A 22216-nucleotide genomic window follows, 5' to 3' on the forward strand; every position below is an offset into this window, starting at 1 on the left:
ATATATCAAGTCCCCAAAAATCTATATCGACACCCCAGTTTGTAAAATTCATTCCTTCACACCGGGCCTGACTGACATTGTCTTCTCCACCTGGAAACAGAGTGACATTTGTACCACAGGTGATTTATATGCAAATAGGAAATTTGCCTATTTTGCACAGTTGCAAACCATCTGCATTATCCCTGCATCAGGTTTTTGCCGCAACTTACAAATCCGATACTTTGTCAGGAAACATATACCGAACTGTGAAGCTACGGGTGAGCACAGAACAGTTAGGAAATAAACAGCCTGTTTGTTTGGTTTCTTTATCCAGTATAAAGTTTGATGTTAAATATGTTGTTCATCATCATTTTTATGATAGAGGAGCAGCTGACTGATATGTCTGATATCGATACCTCAGCCGTGAGCATCAATCCATTACAGTCTTTTTCTCTAAAACTAAACAAGTAATCTCTTAAAAATACACACATCACATCAGTAATACACAACATGACTCAGTTATTCAGTACTTCTGCCTCTTTTTATTTAAACTTTTCTCACAGAGAACTTTTAGCAGCGTTTTGATTGGTCAGCACCATTCAAACAATCACAGTTCAATTTAAATAAGTTGCACAAATTACACTTGGCTGTTTTTCTTTTTTCTTTCTTGTACTTAAAATAACTTGATGACAGTGTTTCTATGAGTTGAGGTTATTGGATCATATTGGATTCTACTTTTTCTTTGGCTCTGATATCTGATCCACTGATCTGATCCGATACAGAAAAGTGGATCAGCACATCTTTAACTACAACTGTATTTCTAAACGGAACGTGTGTTTCTTAATTGGACGTCTCAGTAGACACCCATAGATGTAAGAGTACAGCTTCACATTCACACTGCTGAAATGAATCAAACACCACTGGTTGACAGTAGAGAGTAACAGGAAATGATGACAGACAAGAAATGAGACACCACTGTTACATGCTCTTTGTGTGACGCTGCTGGTCCGCCACAGTTTTTAAACACTTTTAACCTCAGTTCAAATCTAATTAACTCAAACTAAACTGTCAGGAGTGACTGTAAAACAATAAAGATTATAATCAGCTCCTTTAACGGAGGACTTTTACTGTGAAGGAGCTGCAGAAATGTTTGAGTTTGTATTAATTATAGATCACAGCAGATCATGAAATGTTGAATAAGTCAGACAGGAAAAAGAGTCAGTCAGAGTTTATGAAAGCAGAAGAGTTGAAATCTCTGATCTTCTAGACGGTATCGGACAAATCTGGATATTTTTCACCAACAGTCCACAGATGATTTTAGTGATGAAGAAATGTCTTTACAGAGAGAGGAAGAGGAGTCGTGTCTCTGTGGAGGAGCAGCCGTCCTGCTGTGTTCTGTGTCAGGACGTCCTGAAGGATCCAGTCTCTACCAGCTGTGGACACTGGTTCTGCAGACACTGCATCACCTCATACTGGGACCAGTCTGGTTCACCAGGAGACTCCTCCTGTCCCCAGTGTGGAAAAAGATCCAGAACAAGACCTGGACTGCAGACCAGCAGTCAGAGCAGCACTGAACAAAGTAAGACTGATCATCTGTCTCTGATATCCTCGTGTCTGTTTGTCTGATCCAGCAGATAAATCTGCTCTGTGTAACTTCGTCCTGTGTTCTCCTTTGAGAGAAAATCTGAACTCGAAAAACTTTTGGGGTGACAGTCAGACTGACAACGAGAGACACACACTCTACTGTTAATGTCTCCTTCATCTCTCATTTACAAACATTATCATATTTCTGTGTATTTTAAAAATGAAAATAATCACCAGAGTGTCACTGTTTTCTCTTTTTTAGTGGACGGTGGTCTGCAGGAGGTTTCGGATGAACATAAGATCAGTCTGAGGAGGAGATGTGAACGTGTGACTGAAGGAAGTGATGAAACAGGAAGTGAAACCCTCCTCAACAGGATCTACACTGAGCTCTACATCACAGAGGGACAGAGTGAAGAGGTTAACACCCAACATGAGGTGAGACAGCTGGAGACAACGTCCAAGAAGGAGACCCTCCATGAGACTCCAATCAAGTGCCAGGACATCTTTAAAGCCTTACCTGACCAACAGAGACACATCAGAGTCGTTCTGACCAACGGCGTCGCTGGCGTTGGAAAAACCTTCTCAGTGCAGAAGTTCACTCTGGACTGGGCAGAGGGTTTGGAAAACCAAGATGTCAGTCTGCTGATTCTGCTTTCGTTCAGGGAGCTGAACTTGATCAGAGATGAGCAGTACAGTCTTCTCAGGCTGCTCCATGTTTTCCATCCAACATTACAGAAGGTCACAGCAGAGAAGCTGGCTGTCTGTAAACTTCTGTTCATCTTTGACGGCCTGGATGAAAGCAGGCTTTCACTGGATTTCAGGAACGAGAAGGTCGTGTCTGATGTCACACAGGAGTCATCAGTCAACGTGCTGCTGACAAACCTCATCAAGGGGAATCTGCTTCCCTCGGCTCTGGTCTGGATAACTTCCAGGCCTGCAGCGGCCAATCAGATCCCTCCTTCGTGTGTTGACAGGGTAACAGAAGTACGAGGCTTCACCGACGCCCAGAAGGAGGAGTACTTCAGGAGGAGGTCCAGTGATGAAGATCTGTCCAGCAGAATCATCTCACACATCAAGACATCCAGGAGCCTCCACATCATGTGTCTGATCCCAGTCTTCTGCTGGATCACTGCTACAGTTCTGGAGGACATGTTGACTACAGAGCAGAGAGGAGAGCTGCCCAAGACCCTGACTGACCTGTACTCACACTTCCTGCTGGTTCAGACAAAGAGGAAGAAGAAGAAGTACCATGAGGGACATGAGACGAGTCCACAGGAGCTGACGGAGGCTGACAGGGAAGTTCTTCTGAAGCTGGGGAGGCTGGCGTTTGAACATCTGAAGAAAGGAAACATCATGTTCTACCAAGAAGACCTGGAGCGATGTGGTCTGGATGTCACAGAGGCCTCGGTGTACTCAGGAGTTTGTACAGAGATCTTCAAAAGAGAGAGTGTGATCTTCCAGAAAACAGTCTACTGCTTTGTTCATCTGAGCATTCAGGAGTTTCTGGCTGCAGTCTACATGTTCCACTGTTACACCAACAGGAACACAAAGGTACTGAAGGACTTCCTGGGAGAAAAATATGTTGATTCAACTCTGGATGACTTCCTGATGGAAGCACTGATGAAATCCCTGAGGAGTAAAAATGGCCACCTGGACCTGTTTGTCCGCTTCCTTCATGGCCTCTCTGTGGAGTCCAACCAGAGAGTCTTAGCAGGTCTGCTGGGTCAGACAGACAACAGTCCAGAAACCATCCAGAGAGCCATCAAGAACCTGAAGGAGAAGAAGACAAAAATGTCTCCTGACAGAAGCATCAACATCTTCCACTGTCTGATGGAGATCAACGACCGCTCAGTACATCAGGAGATCCAAGAGTTCCTGAAGTCAAAGAACAGATCAGATAAGAAACTCTCTGAGATCCACTGCTCAGCTCTGGCCTACATGCTGCAGATGTCAGAGGAGGTTCTGGACGAGTTGGACCTGAATAAGTACAAGACAACAGCAGAAGGACGACTGAGACTGATTCCAGCTGTGAGGAACTGCAGAAAGGCTCAGTAAGTCCAGATGTGATTAATATTATAAAGCAAAGCTGAAGACATCAGATCACAGTAAAGATAAATATATGAAGCTTAGACAATATAAACGTTTTCCTAAAGCAGTATTTTATTTGTTTGAATATAAATGTTTGTGTTTTCTCAAATGCAGTGAGAATAAGACAAAAATCATTTGTGATTATCGATATAAAGTCTATGAACACAAATACAGAAACACTTTACAACTTCAGAGTTTGAACTGTAAATGTTATTTTATCACAACAGACAATTTTACTTTTAAACAAACAGACAGAAGTGTAATATTTATGATCTGCTGGAACTGACAGTACTTTTGTTTAACTTTGTCCAAAGCAGAAATTTTAGGTTCATTATGTTGTTAAATAACTGTTGAAGTCATTTTTGCATTGATTGCAAATTCTGTTCTCACAATATTCTAATTTATTGAGGTGATGTAAATCTTTTCTTTACGTATGAATTGATGTCAAATTATAATCCTGAAGCATTTTTTGGATTTGTTTTGATGAATCAGCTGTGATAGAAGGAAGAGGTGAGACTGGAGCCCTTTTTACACAGACATCCCATAATGAAGGTCCGCCTCTCGACCACCTCTGTGTTTTTAAAATGAACCAATCAGCTCCAGCGTGAAGCCGCCCCCATGTATCATTTTATATTATTATTATTATTTATATCTGGGTTTGCAGAATGAAAAGAAACACGACACAACAGTGAACCTGTCAACCAGTGATTCTGCTCTTTACTAAACACACTGATGAGCTCATGAGTTTCTAACACAAAACTTTTCATGTGTTCTGGATAAATGAGGCGTCACTTCTTCTACAACAGTGGAGTTAATAAGATGCTGTGTGTCCTGATCTGTGGAGAGAGAGTCCTCTCCTGTCTGTGTGTGTCTGTTTACTGCACACAGCTCTGTGTCTGTGCTGCACAAACTCTCCTCTCGTCTCTCTCTGCTTCAACACAGCTGACTAATGTGTGGCAGCAACAAACATGAAGCAAACGTACTGGAAACGTGTAAAACAGGACATCAGTCCAGGCTGTGACCTCAGTGAACCTTCATGTGTTGATCTTAGAGCCTCCTGTGGATAAAATCAATATGTTTCCTTCATCATAACCACAGAATATAACATCAGAAGTCTTTTTAACTGGCTGACTGAAACTTTACCTGTGAAAATATAAACACAGGCTGTTTAATCTGATTTCAAGAAGAATCTGATCCAGCTGCAGAAATGAAGAATAGTGATATAGAAACAGACAATCTTCTTTCTGATGGTCTCATTTGTTCATGTAGGTCATAAAGAGACATCAGGATTAAACTGAGACTGTTTATAATCTGTTATAAACTCACTGTTTTATATTTAAAGTGAGAATAAATCAGTGAAATTCAGTAAACAAACTAAGTGATTGCAGTGTTGTGATTTGGACTGTTAGACTGTTCAACAGTCCTGTGAGAAGTTCAGTGAAGTGTCCACGATGAGGACACTTTGACATGTGGACAGGAGGAGCTCAAGTTTCAGACTACAGACCTCGTGATCAGTGACTGACCAACTGACCACCAGAACTACAGCCGCACACGTTAATGTCATCTAAATGAAGAGTCTCTTTTTATAATAAAAGTGTTTTATTCTAATTTAAATGTTATATGATCTATAATCACAGATTATCTTACTGTGGATTCTCAGAGTCTCTCTGTGAAGTCGTGGCCTCAGCTCTGAAGTCCAACCCGTCCCATCTGACAGAGCTGGACCTGAGCTACAACAATCTGAAGGATTCAGTAGTGAAGGTTCTGTGTTCTGGACTGGAGAGTCCAAACTGTCGACTGGAGACTCTGAGGTCAGTTCATGTGTTTATCTGTATTTGTGTATCTATTAAATTTAAATCCATAACAGAAGTGTTCAGTTTCCTTCAGTTCACTTGTTTTCTGGGTTTGTCTGATCACAGATCACACGTCTTTATTTACATTTTGTCAGTTTATCTCCAAATTTAGTTTCTACTCAAACTGGATTAGTGTTAGGAAGGAAACTGTGGGATTTATTTTTTTTCTCCTCATATTTTTTTCACATTTTACAGGAACCTTTACATAAAGCTCCACCCTCTCTCTCTCTCTCTCTCTCTCTCTCTCTCTCTCTCTCTCTCTCTCTCTCTCTCTCTCTCTCCCTCTCTCTGAATGAATTAATTAATTTTTTATTATTGTGTCATTCAGTCCAGTCAGGCTTACAAGACACCATTATTCAGGAAAACAAAACAGAAATCAGAGCAGGAACATAAATAATAATTCCTGATAAACAAAGAGACCATCCGGAAACTTTTTCCAAACTTTAGAAACAAAGTTAGCAAACTTCTAACAGTCGCTCTCATTCAGGACTGACAGCTTCTCATCAAAAGAGTGACGTGTCTTTCTGCTACCTGTTACACACACACACACACACACACACACACACACACACACACACACACACACACACACACACACACACAGCCTGTGGATCTGTGCTTTATGGTTTATGTCTTTCTGTTGGATCACTTCTTTTTTAATTCATCTTGAAGAATGTCTAGTAAAGAACTAAACACTCTTCAGTTTCTAAGTTTGAGTATAATTTCTACTCTGTAGAGAGCAGACTGATTCCTCTGTGATGAAGACGTGTTCTTGGATCATTCTGAACTGATTTTGGAGTTTGATCATGGATTTATACCAAATGGAACAAAACTGTCTTTAAGACCAAATTTAAACTAACAAAGAGCACATTTAGACGTGTTGGTGACTTTAATACTTGGTTTTGGATTTTCTTCCATCGACGTCTTTCTTCAGCTTTGACTGATCTACAGCAGCTCTCACTTCCTCCAAAATAATATCATGACTCAGAAATACATTTGATCAATATCCATCTTGATTCACATCTTTTAAATCACATGATTCTCTAAAAAAGTTATCATCAAATCAAATTAGAAGGAATATGACTTCCTGTAAATAAATCTTCTTCCAATATTTTGAGTTCAAAGTCTTTTCTAGTTTAAGAGTCTCATTACTTCAAAGTCTTTCCAAAACTGTTGTTGATTATTAATTTGTCAATAATCAAATCTTTATGACTGACCTCTCCAGAATTTTCTTTTCCAGGATTATAAAATCTTATCAAACAGAAACTGTGTCTGCTGTATTTATCTTTTAGTTGTTGTCTACTCAGATGATCATTACACCTTAAAAACTTCCTTTCAGACACTTTACTTTCATCCCACAACATTTTAAGATGAGACTTTCAGTAGAGTTTAAAATACTTTCTTTTTCAATGGGCCTCAAATCGATTTGATTTTCTTGTTTGGGATTTATCCATTTCCTGAATTAACATGCTGCAGAAGTGATTATACCATCTCTCCACTTTCCTCTGTGTACTTTTACACATTTCGGGTTGTCTAATAAACTTCAACAACACAGAATGACACATATTAGAAGATAGAAAATTCTCAGGGAAAGTTCTACATTATCTTTTTGTTTAACAAGTATATTTTCTTCTGAATGAACACCAACCTTAAATTTTACCATCAATAAGGAGTGATCAGTTAAATGTTACCCATCACCGTCCATCAGATCTGTCGAGGTAATTAGTGAAAAATCAACACAACACTTTCTGCAGTCATGAGGTGTTATTATATAATCCACCACAGCTTCTCTTCTTACTGACACTGATGTCAAGTCGTCATTTTCTTGATGCCATTTAAAACATTTAGAATCTCTAAGAAAATCAAGAAATGATTCTCAAATCTATGGTGTGACTTTATCTAAATCTCCAATAATCCTCTCTGTCAGCAGTACCACTGTCGAGGTCTCTACATGTTTAAATAACATCTGTATCAAAGTAAAGTATCTGAGTACGTCTGTCTTTCCCTCTGGGGACAAATAACAGGAAAAAATGACAAAACTATACTGCAGATATCAGTGTTCAAATCACCCTCCATGGATTTATCCAAAACTTCAATCTTAGTGTTCAAAAAGTTCATTTATAACCAAAACTCCGACTCCTCCTGAGCTCTTTGGAGCTTTTATAACTCTTATGTCTGTTTCTGTTATTTCCAAACCAAGAATATCCAGTTAACTTTATCACAGTGTCACCGGATGAGTTTCATTTAGAGAAATTATATCTGGATTAAGGGACTGTAATAATAAAGTTCTGAGCTTTGAAGTAAACCATCTATTTATGTTCCAGTGAACCAAAGACAAACAAGAAGGATCACTTGTGTTTTCTGGTTCAGTTTGAGCTGCAGTTTCTCAGCGTCTCCTTGCTGCAGCAGACTGACGGTCACCTGTCACACCTGCAGCTGCTTCCACTGAATCTCTCTGATGAGCCTCCTGTTTCCTGATATGTAGGAATCCTTCCCAGATGATAAATCCTGGAGTGTTAATATATATTTTAGATATAATCTTTATGATGACCTTTTGTTCAGGTGGTCGATTCTCTGCCTGTTAATTTTGACTTCATGTGAAAATATCTTGTAGTTTCCATGATAGATATACGTCTTAGATTGATAGTTTTGTGCTTTTTATATCAAATGAATGATTTAAACACATGAAGTGTTTCATTTTAGTATTATTTGGAATAAAGTTTTATCAATCCGATTTGTTTTTTCTAATATTTCAGAAACAACAGTTTGTGTTTAAAGTTTGTTCAATATTATGAGAAAAATTAAATGAAAAAATAGAGCATTTATTTATTTTATTTTTATTTTAGATTTGTTTCCAGTCAGATATGATTGAGTTTATATAAAGTTATTGTTGTTGTAAACATGACTGTTGTTGCTGTTTACAAACAACATTTAGTTTGATTTAAAATGTTCAATTCTAATCCTGTTCTTAATTTACTCTTTTTGAAAATAATATAGATTTTAAAAAACTGTTTAGTAATAATGATTTACTAAATGAAAGTTGTTGATAAATAAATGTTTATTCTAAATGTTTATGTTTATTCTTTATTCAGTTTGTGGTGCTGCAGTTTGTCAGAGATCAGCTGTTCTTCTCTGGTCTCAGCTCTGAAGTCCAACCCCTCCCATCTGACAGAACTGGACCTGAGTAACAACAGAGACCTGAAGGATTCAGGAGTGAAGCTGCTGTGTGATTTTCTGCAGAGTCCAGACTGCAGACTGAAGACTCTGAGGTCAGTTCACTGACTCTCTGTTACTGTTGTAGATATTTGATGTTTAATTAACAGTTGAAGTTCATTTATGTTCATATATAACTTCCATCTATAAAGTTTGAAATTTCTTTTTGTTCATATTTTCATGTTTGAACTAAATTTAGTGGTCAGTCACAGAAGACGTCTGTTTCTTAAAGAAACTGTAGAAAATGTCTCCTGTTGGTCGTTAAAGTGAATTCATGTTAATAATTATTTGATAAATGGTCACATGTGAAACAGGGGGGTCCAAACAGTTTCAGGGGAGGTTCAGTGAATGAACATGAAAAAATCTGACAGGAATTATTACATTATTCAACAGAGACACAAACTAATAAATAATAATAAAAAGGTCAATGATGTGACGCCTAAATTTTCTGTCCAACTGCATTTTTCACAGTTCAAAAAAGTTTAGATGCATAAAAAGATGTCATATATATAATGATTGACTCATGCATCCGATGCATCAGACTTTAATGTGTTAGATATGAGTTCATCGGTTCAGACGGTCTGTATCGGTAAAAAAGTGAACATGAATCAGAAACAAATCGATGCAGCACTAACGTATCGATACATGTCATTAGGATACGTTTCATCTTGGGATCAGGGAGCTGCTGCTGTAACTTTCCTCCGTCTTCTCTCTCCTCCTGTCTCTGCCTGCACCGCTCTCACTGGACGCCTGCTGCAGCGATCACAAAAACAAGCGCTCCCTCCTCCCTCTCCTGTGTCTCCTCTTCATTTACTTCAAACAGACGGCGCCGAAAACAGCCACAGAAGTGACATTGTACCGCGTCTCGCCAGCAAACTTTCATAACGCTCAAGTGTAGAATAAGTTTGTGTTTTATGATAAAGATGAGAAACGCTGCTGCAGATGATTGATGTAAAACATGTCTGACAGCAGAGAACAGAGACACGAGTCTGAGCCACAGAGACGTCATGTGACTGTGAGAGCAGGAAACACTTCACTGTTCCTCCACACTAATCTAAACCACAGCACTCTTCATATGAAACACAGCAGCACATCATCTTACTGCAGAAATACTCATATTTTAAACAGTTTTAAAGTTTCTCATTTATCTCATCTCATTTACACATGAGACTCATAATAAGATAGAAACATGACTGTAACGTCTCCTTCTCTCTGTCTCTACTGTTACTATATTTAGTCAAACTATCAGGATTTATTTCTGACACTAACAGCTCTCTACAAATGGAGCATTAACTGAATCAAAATGTAAAGACTGACACTGCATTGTCTTGTATCGTATCGTGACGGAGCTGAATGGTATCAAACCGAATCGTTGGACATTTAAAGATGTATAAAATATATGGTATTGTTGAACATGTATGGAGAAACGTATTGAACGGTCTCAGTCAGTCAGATACACACCACTAATATCTAGTACCTCTCATATACATGTACTCACTTCACCTTCTAAAAAACTCCTTTTTTGTAGTTTTTTTCCGAGTGTCAGAATATGATGTGATGCGACCGTCCAGCCATGAACAATGTTTAGAAACTTTACTCTAAATCTATCCAACTTTATTTTCTGTGCATCATTTCCAAAGTCTTCTGTAGTTCTGTATGAAATATCAAAGCATTTGTATTTTTATTTCCATCATAACATTCAAACAGATTTTGTCAGTCAATGTCTATTATATGAAACATGATGTAATTCAACCAGCAAGAAACAACAACTTTGAGACTTTTCTGTTGAAATCAAGTTTTTATTATAAAGCAGTTTGTCAAAGATCCATGAAAACAATGATCAGGGTTGTAACTCTGTCAAATCTGGAATAAAATCATCTTTTCAGCTGATGCTATGTTGTTGGCATATTTAGATGTCATGTGGTCTGACCTCAAAAAACAAAACAAAACAAAGAAAATGAAGATATTTCTACAAATATATATTTTAGATATAATCTTTATAATGACCTTTTGTTCAGGTGGTCGATTCTCTGCCTGTTAATTTTGACTTCATGTGAAAATATCTTGTAGTTTCCATGATAGATATACGTCTTAGATTGATAGTTTTGTGCTTTTTATATCAAATGAATGATTTATACACATGAAGTGTTTTATTTTAGTATTATTTGGAATAAAGTTTTATCAATCTGATTTGATTTTTCTAATATTTCAGAAACAACAGTTTGTGTTTAAAGTTTGTTCAATATTATGAGAAAAATTAAATGAAAAAATAGAGCATTTATTTTAATTTTATTTATTTTAGATTTGTTTCCAGTCAGATATGATTGAGTTTATATAAAGTTATTGTTGTTGTAAACATGACTGTTGTTGCTGTTTACAAACAACATTTAGTTTGATTTAAAATGTTCAATTCTAATCCTGTTCTTAATTTACTCTTTTTGAAAATAATATAGATTTTAAAAAACTGTTTAGTAATAATGATTTACTAAATGAAAGTTGTTGATAAATAAATGTTTATTCTAAATGTTTATGTTTATTCTTTATTCAGATTGGAGACCTGCAGGTTGTCAGAGATCAGCTGTTCTTCTCTGGTCTCAGCTCTGAAGTCCAACCCCTCCCATCTGACAGAACTGGACCTGAGTGACAACACAGACCTGAAGGATTCAGGAGTGAAGCTGCTGTGTGATTTTCTGCAGAGTCCAGACTGCAGACTGAAGACTCTGAGGTCAGTTCACTGACTCTCTGTTACTGTTGTAGATATTTGATGTTTAATTAACAGTTGAAGTTCATTTATGTTCATATATAACTTCCATCTATAAAGTTTGAAATTTCTTTTTGTTCATATTTTCATGTTTGAACTAAATTTAGTGGTCAGTCACAGAAGACGTCTGTTTCTTAAAGAAACTGTAGAAAATGTCTCCTGTTGGTCGTTAAAGTGAATTCATGTTAATAATTATTTGATAAATGGTCACATGTGAAACAGGGGGGTCCAAACAGTTTCAGGGGAGGTTCAGTGAATGAACATGAAAAAATCTGACAGGAATTATTACATTATTCAACAGAGACACAAACTAATAAATAATAATAAAAAGGTCAATGATGTGACGCCTAAATTTTCTGTCCAACTGCATTTTTCACAGTTAAAAAAAGGTTAGATGCATAAAAAGATGTCATATATATAATGATTGACTCATGCATCCGATGCATCAGACTTTAATGTGTTAGATATGAGTTCATCGGTTCAGACGGTCTGTATCGGTAAAAAAGTGAACATGAATCAGAAACAAATCGATGCAGCACTAACGTATCGATACATGTCATTAGGATACGTTTCATCTTGGGATCAGGGAGCTGCTGCTGTAACTTTCCTCCGTCTTCTCTCTCCTCCTGTCTCTGCCTGCACCGCTCTCACTGGACGCCTGCTGCAGCGATCACAAAAACAAGCGCTCCCTCCTCCCTCTCCTGTGTCTCCTCTTCATTTACTTCAAACAGACGGCGCCGAAAACAGCCACAGAAGTGACATTGTACCGCGTCTCGCCACCAAACTTTCATAACGCTCAAGTGTAGAATAAGTTTGTGTTTTATAATAAAGATGAGAAACGCTGCTGCAGATGATTGATGTAAAACATGTCTGACAGCAGAGAACAGAGACACGAGTCTGAGCCACAGAGACGTCATGTGACTGTGAGAGCAGGAAACACTTCACTGTTCCTCCACACTAATCTAAACCACAGCACTCTTCATATGAAACACAGCAGCACATCATCTTACTGCAGAAATACTCATATTTTAAACAGTTTTAAAGTTTCTCATTTATCTCATCTCATTTACACATGAGACTCATAATAAGATAGAAACATGACTGTAACGTCTCCTTCTCTCTGTCTCTACTGTTACTATATTTAGTCAAACTATCAGGATTTATTTCTGACACTAACAGCTCTCTACAAATGGAGCATTAACTGAATCAAAATGTAAAGACTGACACTGCATTGTCTTGTATCGTATCGTGACGGAGCTGAATGGTATCAAACCGAATCGTTGGACATTTAAAGATTTATAAAATATATGGTATTGTTGAACATGTATGGAGAAACGTATTGAACGGTCTCAGTCAGTCAGATACACACCACTAATATCTAGTACCTCTCATATACATGTACTCACTTCACCTTCTAAAAAACTACTTGTTTGTAGTTTTTTTTCGAGTGTCAGAATATGATGTGATGCGACCGTCCAGCCATGAACAATGTTTAGAAACTTTACTCTAAATCTATCCAACTTTATTTTCTGTGCATCATTTCCAAAGTCTTCTGTAGTTCTGTATGAAATATCAAAGCATTTGTATTTTTATTTCCATCATAACATTCAAACAGATTTTGTCAGTCGATGTCTATTATATGAAACATGATGTAATTCAACAGCAAGAAACAACAACTTTGAGACTTTTCTGTTGAAATCAAGATTTTATTATAAAGCAGTTTGTCAAAGATCCATGAAAACAATGATCAGGGTTGTAACTCTGTCAAATCTGGAATAAAATCATCTTTTCAGCTGATGCTATGTTGTTGGCATATTTAGATGTCATGTGGTCTGACCTCAAAAAACAAAACAAAACAAAGAAAATGAAGATATTTCTACAAATATATATTTTAGATATAATCTTTATAATGACCTTTTGTTCAGGTGGTCGATTCTCTGCCTGTTAATTTTGACTTCATGTGAAAATATCTTGTAGTTTCCATGATAGATATACGTCTTAGATTGATAGTTTTGTGCTTTTTATATCAAATTAATGATTTATACACATGAAGTGTTTTATTTTAGTATTATTTGGAATAAAGTTTTATCAATCTGATTTGTTTTTTTCTAATATTTCAGAAACAACAGTTTGTGTTTAAAGTTTGTTCAATATTATGAGAAAAATAAAATGAAAAAATAGAGCATTTATTTATTTTTATTTTTATTTTAGATTTGTTTCCAGTCAGATATGATTGAGTTTATATAAAGTTATTGTTGTTGTAAACATGACTGTTGTTGCTGTTTACAAACAACATTTAGTTTGATTTAAAATGTTCAATTCTAATCCTGTTCTTAATTTACTCTTTTTGAAAATAATATAGATTTTAAAAAACTGTTTAGTAATAATGATTTACTAAATTAAAGTTCTTGATAAATAAATGTTTATTCTAAATGTTTATGTTTATTCTTTATTCAGATTGAAGAACTGCAGTTTGTCAGAGATCAGCTGTTCTTCTCTGGCCTCAGCTCTGAAGTCCAACCCCTCCCATCTGACAGAACTGGACCTGAGTAGAAACGAAGACCTGAAGGATTCAGGAGTGAAGCTGCTGTGTGATTTTCTGCAGAGTCCAGACTGCAGACTGAAGACTCTGAGGTCAGTTCACTGACTCTCTGTTACTGTTGTAGATATTTGATGTTTAATTAACAGTTGAAGTTCATTTATGTTCATATATAACTTCCATCTATAAAGTTTGAAATTTCCTTTTGTTCATATTTTCATGTTTGAACTAAATTTAGTGGTCAGTCACAGAAGACGTCTGTTTCTTAAAGAAACTGTAGAAAATGTCTCCTGTTGGTCGTTAAAGTGAATTCATGTTAATAATTATTTGATAAATGGTCACATGTGAAACAGGGGGGTCCAAACAGTTTCAGGGGAGGTTCAGTGAATGAACATGAAAAAATCTGACAGGAATTATTACATTATTCAACAGAGACACAAACTAATAAATAATAATAAAAAGGTCAATGATGTGACGCCTAAATTTTCTGTCCAGCTGCATTTTTCACAGTTAAAAAGAGTTTAGATGCATAAAAAGATGTCATATATATAATGATTGACTCATGCATCCGATGCATCAGACTTTAATGTGTTAGATATGAGTTCATCGGTTCAGACGGTCTGTATCGGTAAAAAAGTGAACATGAATCAGAAACAAATCGATGCAGCACTAACGTATCGATACATGTCATTAGGATACGTTTCATCTTGGGATCAGGGAGGTGCTGCTGTAACTTTCCTCCGTCTTCTCTCTCCTCCTGTCTCTGCCTGCACCGCTCTCACTGGACGCCTGCTGCAGCGATCACAAAAACAAGCGCTCCCTCCTCCCTCTCCTGTGTCTCCTCTTCATTTACTTCAAACAGACGGCGCCGAAAACAGCCACAGAATTGACATTGTACCGCGTCTCGCCACCAAACTTTCATAACGCTCAAGTGTAGAATAAGTTTGTGTTTTATAATAAAGATGAGAAACGCTGCTGCAGATGATTGATGTAAAACATGTCTGACAGCAGAGAACAGAGACACGAGTCTGAGCCACAGAGACGTCATGTGACTGTGAGAGCAGGAAACACTTCACTGTTCCTCCACACTAATCTAAACCACAGCACTCTTCATATGAAACACAGCAGCACATCATCTTACTGCAGAAATACTCATATTTTAAACAGTTTTAAAGTTTCTCATTTATCTCATCTCATTTACACATGAGACTCATAATAAGATAGAAACATGACTGTAACGTCTCCTTCTCTCTGTCTCTACTGTTACTATATTTAGTCAAACTATCAGGATTTATTTCTGACACTAACAGCTCTCTACAAATGGAGCATTAACTGAATCAAAATGTAAAGACTGACACTCTGCATTGTCTTGTATCGTATCGTGACAGAGCTGAATGGTATCAAACCGAATCGTTGGACATTTAAAGATTTATAAAATATATGGTATTGTTGAACATGTATGGAGAAACGTATTGAACGCTCTCAGTCAGTCAGATACACACCACTAATATCTAGTACCTCTCATATACATGTACTCACTTCACCTTCTAAAAAACTACTTGTTTGTAGTTTTTTTTCGAGTGTCAGAATATGATGTGATGCGACCGTCCAGCCATGAACAATGTTTAGAAACTTTACTCTAAATCTATTCAACTTTATTTTCTGTGCATCATTTCCAAAGTCTTCTGTAGTTCTGTATGAAATATCAAAGCATTTGTATTTTTATTTCCATCATAACATTCAAACAGATTTTGTCAGTCGATGTCTATTATATGAAACATGATGTAATTCAACCTGCAAGAAACAACAACTTTGAGACTTTTCTGTTGAAATCAAGTTTTTATTATAAAGCAGTTTGTCAAAGATCCATGAAAACAATGATCAGGGTTGTAACTCTGTCAAATCTGGAATAAAATCATCTTTTCAGCTGATGCTATGTTGTTGGCATATTTAGATGTCATGTGGTCTGACCTCAAAAAACAAAACAAAACAAAGAAAATGAAGATATTTCTACAAATATATATTTTAGATATAATCTTTATAATGACCTTTTGTTCAGGTGGTCGATTCTCTGCCTGTTAATTTTGACTTCATGTGAAAATATCTTGTAGTTTCCATGATAGATATACGTCTTAGATTGATAGTTTTGTGCGTTTTATATCAAATGAATGATTTATACACATGAAGTGTTTCATTTTAGTATTATTTGGAATAAAGTTTTATCAATCTGATTTGTTTTTTCTAATATTTCAGAAACAACAGTTTGTGTTTAAAGTTTGTTCAATATTATGAGAAAAATTAAATGAAAAAATAGAGCATTTATTTATTCAGTTATTTATTTTAGATTTGTTTCCAGTCAGATATGATTCAGTTTATATAAAGTTATTGTTGTTGTAAACATGACTGTTGTTGCTGTTTACAAACAACATTTAGTTTGATTTAAAATCTTCAATTCTAATCCTGTTCTTAATTTACTCTTTTTGAAAATAATATAGATTTTAAAAAACTGTTTAGTAATAATGATTTACTAAATGAAAGTTCTTGATAAATAAATTTTTATTCTAAGTGTTTATGTTTATTCTTTATTCAGTTTGTGGTGCTGCAGTTTGTCAGAGATCAGCTGTTCTTCTCTGGTCTCAGCTCTGAAGTCCAACCCCTCCCATCTGACAGAACTGGACCTGAGTGAGAACTGGAACCTGAAGGATTCAGGAGTGAAGCTGCTGTGTGATTTTCTGCAGAGTCCAGACTGCAGACTGAAGACTCTGAGGTCAGTTCACTGACTCTCTGTTACTGTTGTAGATATTTGATGTTTAATTAACAGTTGAAGTTCATTTATGTTCATATATAACTTCCATCTATAAAGTTTGACATTTCCTTTTGTTTATATTTTCATGTTTGAACTAAATTTAGTGGTCAGTCACAGAAGACGTCTGTTTCTTAAAGAAACTGTAGAAAATGTCTCCAGTTGGTCGTTAAAGTGAATTCATGTTAATAATTATTTGATAAATGGTCACATCTGGATACAGAAGATCATCTGAACTCATATTTGTGTTCAACTGATCATATTTACTTGTTGAAGTGGAAATATTTCTTTGGTTTCCGTGTTGTCAGAAATAATGTCTGATCAATTATATTGATCCTTCAGAACACGCACACACACACACACACACACACACACACACACACACACACACACACACACAGATCAGTTCATGTTTCCAGCTGTTTAAAGGATCAATAGAGTTTGTGTCCTGTGATTCCAGACTGGTCTGAGATCAGCAGCATGTTATTAATGTGTGTTGACATGAATCAGTGTGTGAATGTTGTGTTGACATTTGGATGATGTGTGTAGAAGGCTGACATTATGATGATCCACAATAACACAATGACAAAGTCACTCTAAAGTCATTTTAGAGAAACGTTCATTGATTAGGACATAGTAATATTGATCTGCACATTTAAAACATCAACACATCTGATTGATTATTAATGGATTTTTATCTTCATCATTTATTCTTTATTCAGTTTGTGGGGCTGCAGTTTGTCAGAGATCAGCTGTTCTTCTCTGGTCTCAGCTCTGAAGTCCAACCCCTCCCATCTGACAGAACTGGACCTGAGTAACAACAACCTGAAGGATTCAGATGTGAAGCTGCTGCTTGATCTTCAGGAGAGTCCAGACTGCAGCCTGAAGACTCTGAGGTCAGTAGAGGGGCGGAGTCAGTCCCTGCTGGTCTCAGCAGTACTGAACTAAACACAGTTGGTATCAAAGCAAAGATCCAGTATTTCCTGCTTTCATCAGTGAAGCTGTGAGAGGAGGACGGGGACAGACTTCAGGATTGGACAGAAAGACAGAGAGACAACAGTCAGCCAATCAGAGGAGCCAGAAGCTCATGGTGATCATGTGTCTGAGTTGATGTGAAGAAATAAATCTGTATCACAGCTGACAGCATCACGGGACAGACAGAGACAGATGTCCTCGTTCATCAAACTGTCCAACCATTTACATTTAGTAACCATGTGGTTTTTGTTCAGACCAGAACCTGCTGAAGTCCAGGAACCACAGCTCATGTTCTGTCTTCAGTCTATGAACACGTTGGACCTTTAACATCAGATAATCTGTCCACGTTTCTTCTGTTTGGTCCAAATATTTTCAATATTCACATATTTGTCCTTTAATATTTAAAGTAGATGAAATATTCAAAGTGAGACTCTGGTTTTCTAACAGCAGTAAATCAGTGAACATCTCTCTGTTCCTGCTGTCATGATGCCTTCAGGGACTCTCAGCGCTTTATTTCCACTGTGTACTTCAGTGAACTCCGCAGAGTCAACAGGCCTGATGGTCTGTTAACTCCAACACATTAAAGGGACAGTTCACCCCAAATCAAAACTTCATATTCCTCCTCTTCTCTGTACTGATGTTTATCCATCGAGAGAGTTTTGGTTTGAGCTGCAGAGTTTTGGAGACATGAGCTGTAAAGATGTCTGACTTCTCTACAATATAATGGAACCAGATGACACTCAGGAGGAACTACTTTCCTTCTGCAGTAGAACTGAGCAGAACTACTTTCTCTTCGGTGTCATCTGGTTCCATTATATTGTAGAGAAGTCAGACATCTTTACAGCCGATGTCTCCAAAACTCTGCAGCTCACAACAAAACTATCTACATGGATAAACAGCACTAGAGGGAAGAGGAGGAGTACAGAGTTTTGATTTTAGGGTGAACTGTCCCTTTAACATGAGAGCTGAAAGGAAGCAGCTGTTCCACCTCTGCTCTGAACAGGACTGAAGTCCTGCTGCTCTTTAAACTGGATGTGATGAAGGAGTCTGTTAACTCTGATGTGACTCCTGCTGTCTGTCTTCTTCTCTCATCAGTTGGAGGTGATGCTGATGATGATGCTGCTGCTGCTGATGATGATGATGATGCTGATGATGAAGATGATGATGAAGGAGGAGGTGTTGAGACGATCAGCTGTGTCCTGATGATCCACAGAGGATGAAGCAGCAGCAGTTTGTGTGTGGAGGCTCTGACTGGTTCATGTTACTGGGAGGTGGAGTGGAGACGAGAGCTTCATCCAGAACCGACTGATGGACGAATCACAACCAGTGGAGACGAGTGTCTGTGCTGCAGTGTGTCCACCACCGTCCCTGCGTGTCCTCTGGGTCATGTGACAGAGTATCATCGGTGTATGTGGACCGCTCTGCTGCCGCTCTGTCCTTCTGCTCCGTCTCTGCAGACACACTGAGACTCCTCCACACACATTTACTTGGACATTTCTGCTGTCCTTCCTGTCACAGCTCCCCCCTGTGGAACGATGGAGTACTGCAGTTCATTTCTGTGGATCTGCTTTCCTGCCAAAACTTCAACAAAACATGTATCTGAACTAAACAAAGATGTGAAGATGTGTTGTGTGTCTGTAGAATCTGAGGTGTAGTTCAGGTTGAACCAACAGGACTTAAGATAAGTCAGTCCTAACTTGTTATTCTGAGTCTGATCTTATAGTTAATCTGGTGTCACAGTTTTTTGAAAAAGTCAAACTGAGACAAACATGATTATAGTGAGGTTCTGTGGAGCCGCAGAGACGTTCACACCTAAAAATCTTGTTCTTCAGATGAAAGAAAACATGTTTGTTTGGTTCAGAGTCCAACAAATATCACATCAACGTGATAGTTTTATTTTTTCAGTAAAGATGAAACTTGTGATGTAAAAATGATCATTTCCGCTCATCGTATCACACATCATAATTTCAGAAAACTGCAGATATTTTCAGGGAGTCTGGTGATTTAGTTGTTTTACCAGTTAAATGTTGAAATCAGTTGAAACGGTCAAACATGAGTTTTATCTTTTAACAACATTTCTATCTTCAGTCGTTTCTCTCTGAGTCGACTGTCGTCAGGCGGCTGCAGTCACTGTTGCAGCTCCAGTAACTTTCTCACCTCAGTCTGAGATCAAAATGATTTTTCCTTCATATTTGATCCTCCGTAATGTTGATAATTAGAAGTAATGAGCTACAAATCAGCAGGACGGCAGAAGATTGTTAACAGTGTATCCTAGCAACGCACGCCGCTCGTTCACATGAGCGTGCGTCACTACGAGTGGGCGGAGTTAACGTCAGGGTTTAGTTTGATTTTTGAAAAGTCCATTCTACAGACTGGTCTTAAGAAGGACTGACACAGCAGTCAGGACCAGGTTTAGTAAAGACCAGCTGGTCCGACCTGCTGCAGGACGTCTCTGCAGAGCCACACTTCTTCATTTGAAACGGTTTTTGATAAAAGTCTGATTAATGTAAAGTGTAAATATAAAACAAATGATCAGATGTGCTGTCAGGGACTTCTTGTACAAGTTTACTGATGATAATTTAATGAGACTTTATTTGACAGAATTGATCAAATCTGTCTCAGCAGACGAGTTTTGATTTTAATATCCGATCAATAAAAACGTGAAAGAACAAGAAGCTTGATGACTTATTAATATTTGTATTGAAGGCTCGTATCTGACAGAAATCTTTCTTAATCTGACACGCCAGGTGTTTGTTACACAGAACCATCTGGGAACGCGTCCTTAGGAACTGTTTGGAAAAGGGCAGGCACTTCTTTAAAAAAAAGAACGCTCGTGATTGGATGAAGCATCTGTCTGTCAAGTCGATCATGGGCCACCTTCAACCATGAATAAAATCCTTCAGTGTTCTTCTTTGTTCTTCTTTCAGTGAAGAAATATTGATCAGCTCTGATTTATCAGACGTCATCACAGAATCTACGACAAACTCTTGAGGAGTCGCCATCGTTTGTTCCAGACGAGTCGCTTCTCGCTGCCGTCAGCTGAAATCACTCCTGAAGATCCAAGCTGTCCCTCCTAGGACACCGATTGGCTGCACCACTTTTGGGCCGGACACAAACGAAGAGCCTGAAGCCGGTCGAGATGGACTCTGGTGTGATGAATCCAGCTGCAGGATCAGGACAGACCTGGTTTTAGGTTTTGATGATGATCTGATATCAGGTACATCACTGGACAACCCTGTTTCTGTCCGTGTTGTTCCAAACTTATAAAAGTTCAAATGTTCTCCTCCTCCTTCTGCTGGAGACCTTCTACCATCTACTCAAGGATCCCCGTCGGTCCCCGGACCCCAGTTTGAGCATCACCTGTTGGTAGAGACTGAGTGTTGGTGTGAGTGTGAACATGAACATGATCAGAGTGATGCTGTAAAGAGTCAGATGTTGTTTCTGTAAAAACCTTCTGATGAGTGTGATGAAGTGATTACAGCAGAATCTGTGATCCTCTCTGTCACATGAAGTTTCACCACAAACACTCACACACTGGACCCTTCATGTCTCTTCCCCCCCGCCGCGTCTCCGTCTTCCGGCTTTTTAGATGGAAAAACTCCACGCCGTTCTCGCGTCGCTGCGGTCGTCTTCTGAGAAAACGCTGACCTCAGCTCACAGACGAGGCCTTGTCTCCGTCCAGAGAAAAGATCAGTTCAACAGAAAAATCCATCTGCTGCTGCTCGACATGACAGAAAACTCTAAATATCACCAAAACTCTTCTTCTGAACTGTCCACATATCTTCACTGCAGTACAAGTACACATACTAGAAGTAAAAAGACTTCTTTACTGCAGTAACAGTGAAAAGGTGGGAGCGTAACAGTAAAAAGACATCTTCTGAAGGACATTTCTACTGACTGTTTCTGTGCAAAGACAACTGAAGCTCAGCTTCTCTCCGCCAGCGTCTCCGTCTCCGTCTGTCTCAGCTTCTTCCCTCTTTTATGACATGTTTTGTCTTGTTACATCTGCAGCTTGTCTTGTCTTCTTTGTCTTTTTGTTTTGTCCTTCTGTGTCTTTAGTGGCAATTTCATTTTTTCATCTCAAAATCTTTTGTCTTTTTTGTTGTATGTCTTTTGTCTTGTTATGTCCTTTAAGTCTTTTTTGTCTCACTGTCATGGTTGTCTTAACTTTTTTGTCATGTCTTTTATGTCATTTTTGTATTGTTACGTCTTATTTGTCCTGTTGTGTCTTTTTGACTTTTTCATCCTGTTGTTCTCATGTTTTTTACGTCATTTTTCGTCCTTTTCGTCTCGTGTCTTTTACATCGTTCTCGTCTCGTCCCGTCTGTCCTGTGTGATGTCCTCTGATGGATCCACCAGTCGATCGTCTTTTCTGTGTCTTATTGTTTCGTCCATTCAGGTTGAAATCAGTCTTGATGTTT

The 22216-nt window shown here is 37.9% G+C and overlaps 1 protein-coding gene and 1 pseudogene across 2 annotated transcripts in view; both read left to right on the plus strand.

The window, feature by feature from the left end:
• Positions 1–3618, plus strand: part of LOC146322000 (protein NLRC3-like) — a 44581-nt gene extending 40963 nt beyond the window's left edge. Inside the window, exons 8-9 of the mRNA XM_084727334.1 lie at positions 1323–1558; positions 1826–3618. Coding sequence (XP_084583460.1) covers positions 1323–1558; positions 1826–3618 — 2029 coding nt within the window. The remainder of the gene's footprint in view (positions 1–1322; positions 1559–1825) is intronic.
• A 5657-nt stretch (positions 3619–9275) lies between these two features.
• Positions 9276–20470, plus strand: LOC146322001 (ribonuclease inhibitor-like; annotated as a pseudogene). The gene is made up of 6 exons (XR_014771373.1): positions 9276–9296; positions 11266–11442; positions 13936–14112; positions 16608–16784; positions 17543–17716; positions 17817–20470. The product of XR_014771373.1 is annotated as a ribonuclease inhibitor-like (transcript).
• Positions 20471–22216: the final 1746 nt, after the last annotated feature.

The sequence above is a fragment of the Lutjanus erythropterus genome, chromosome 9 (genome assembly GCF_056507025.1).
Source record: "Lutjanus erythropterus isolate fLutEry1 chromosome 9, fLutEry1.hap2, whole genome shotgun sequence".
NCBI lineage: Eukaryota > Metazoa > Chordata > Actinopteri > Lutjaniformes > Lutjanidae > Lutjanus > Lutjanus erythropterus.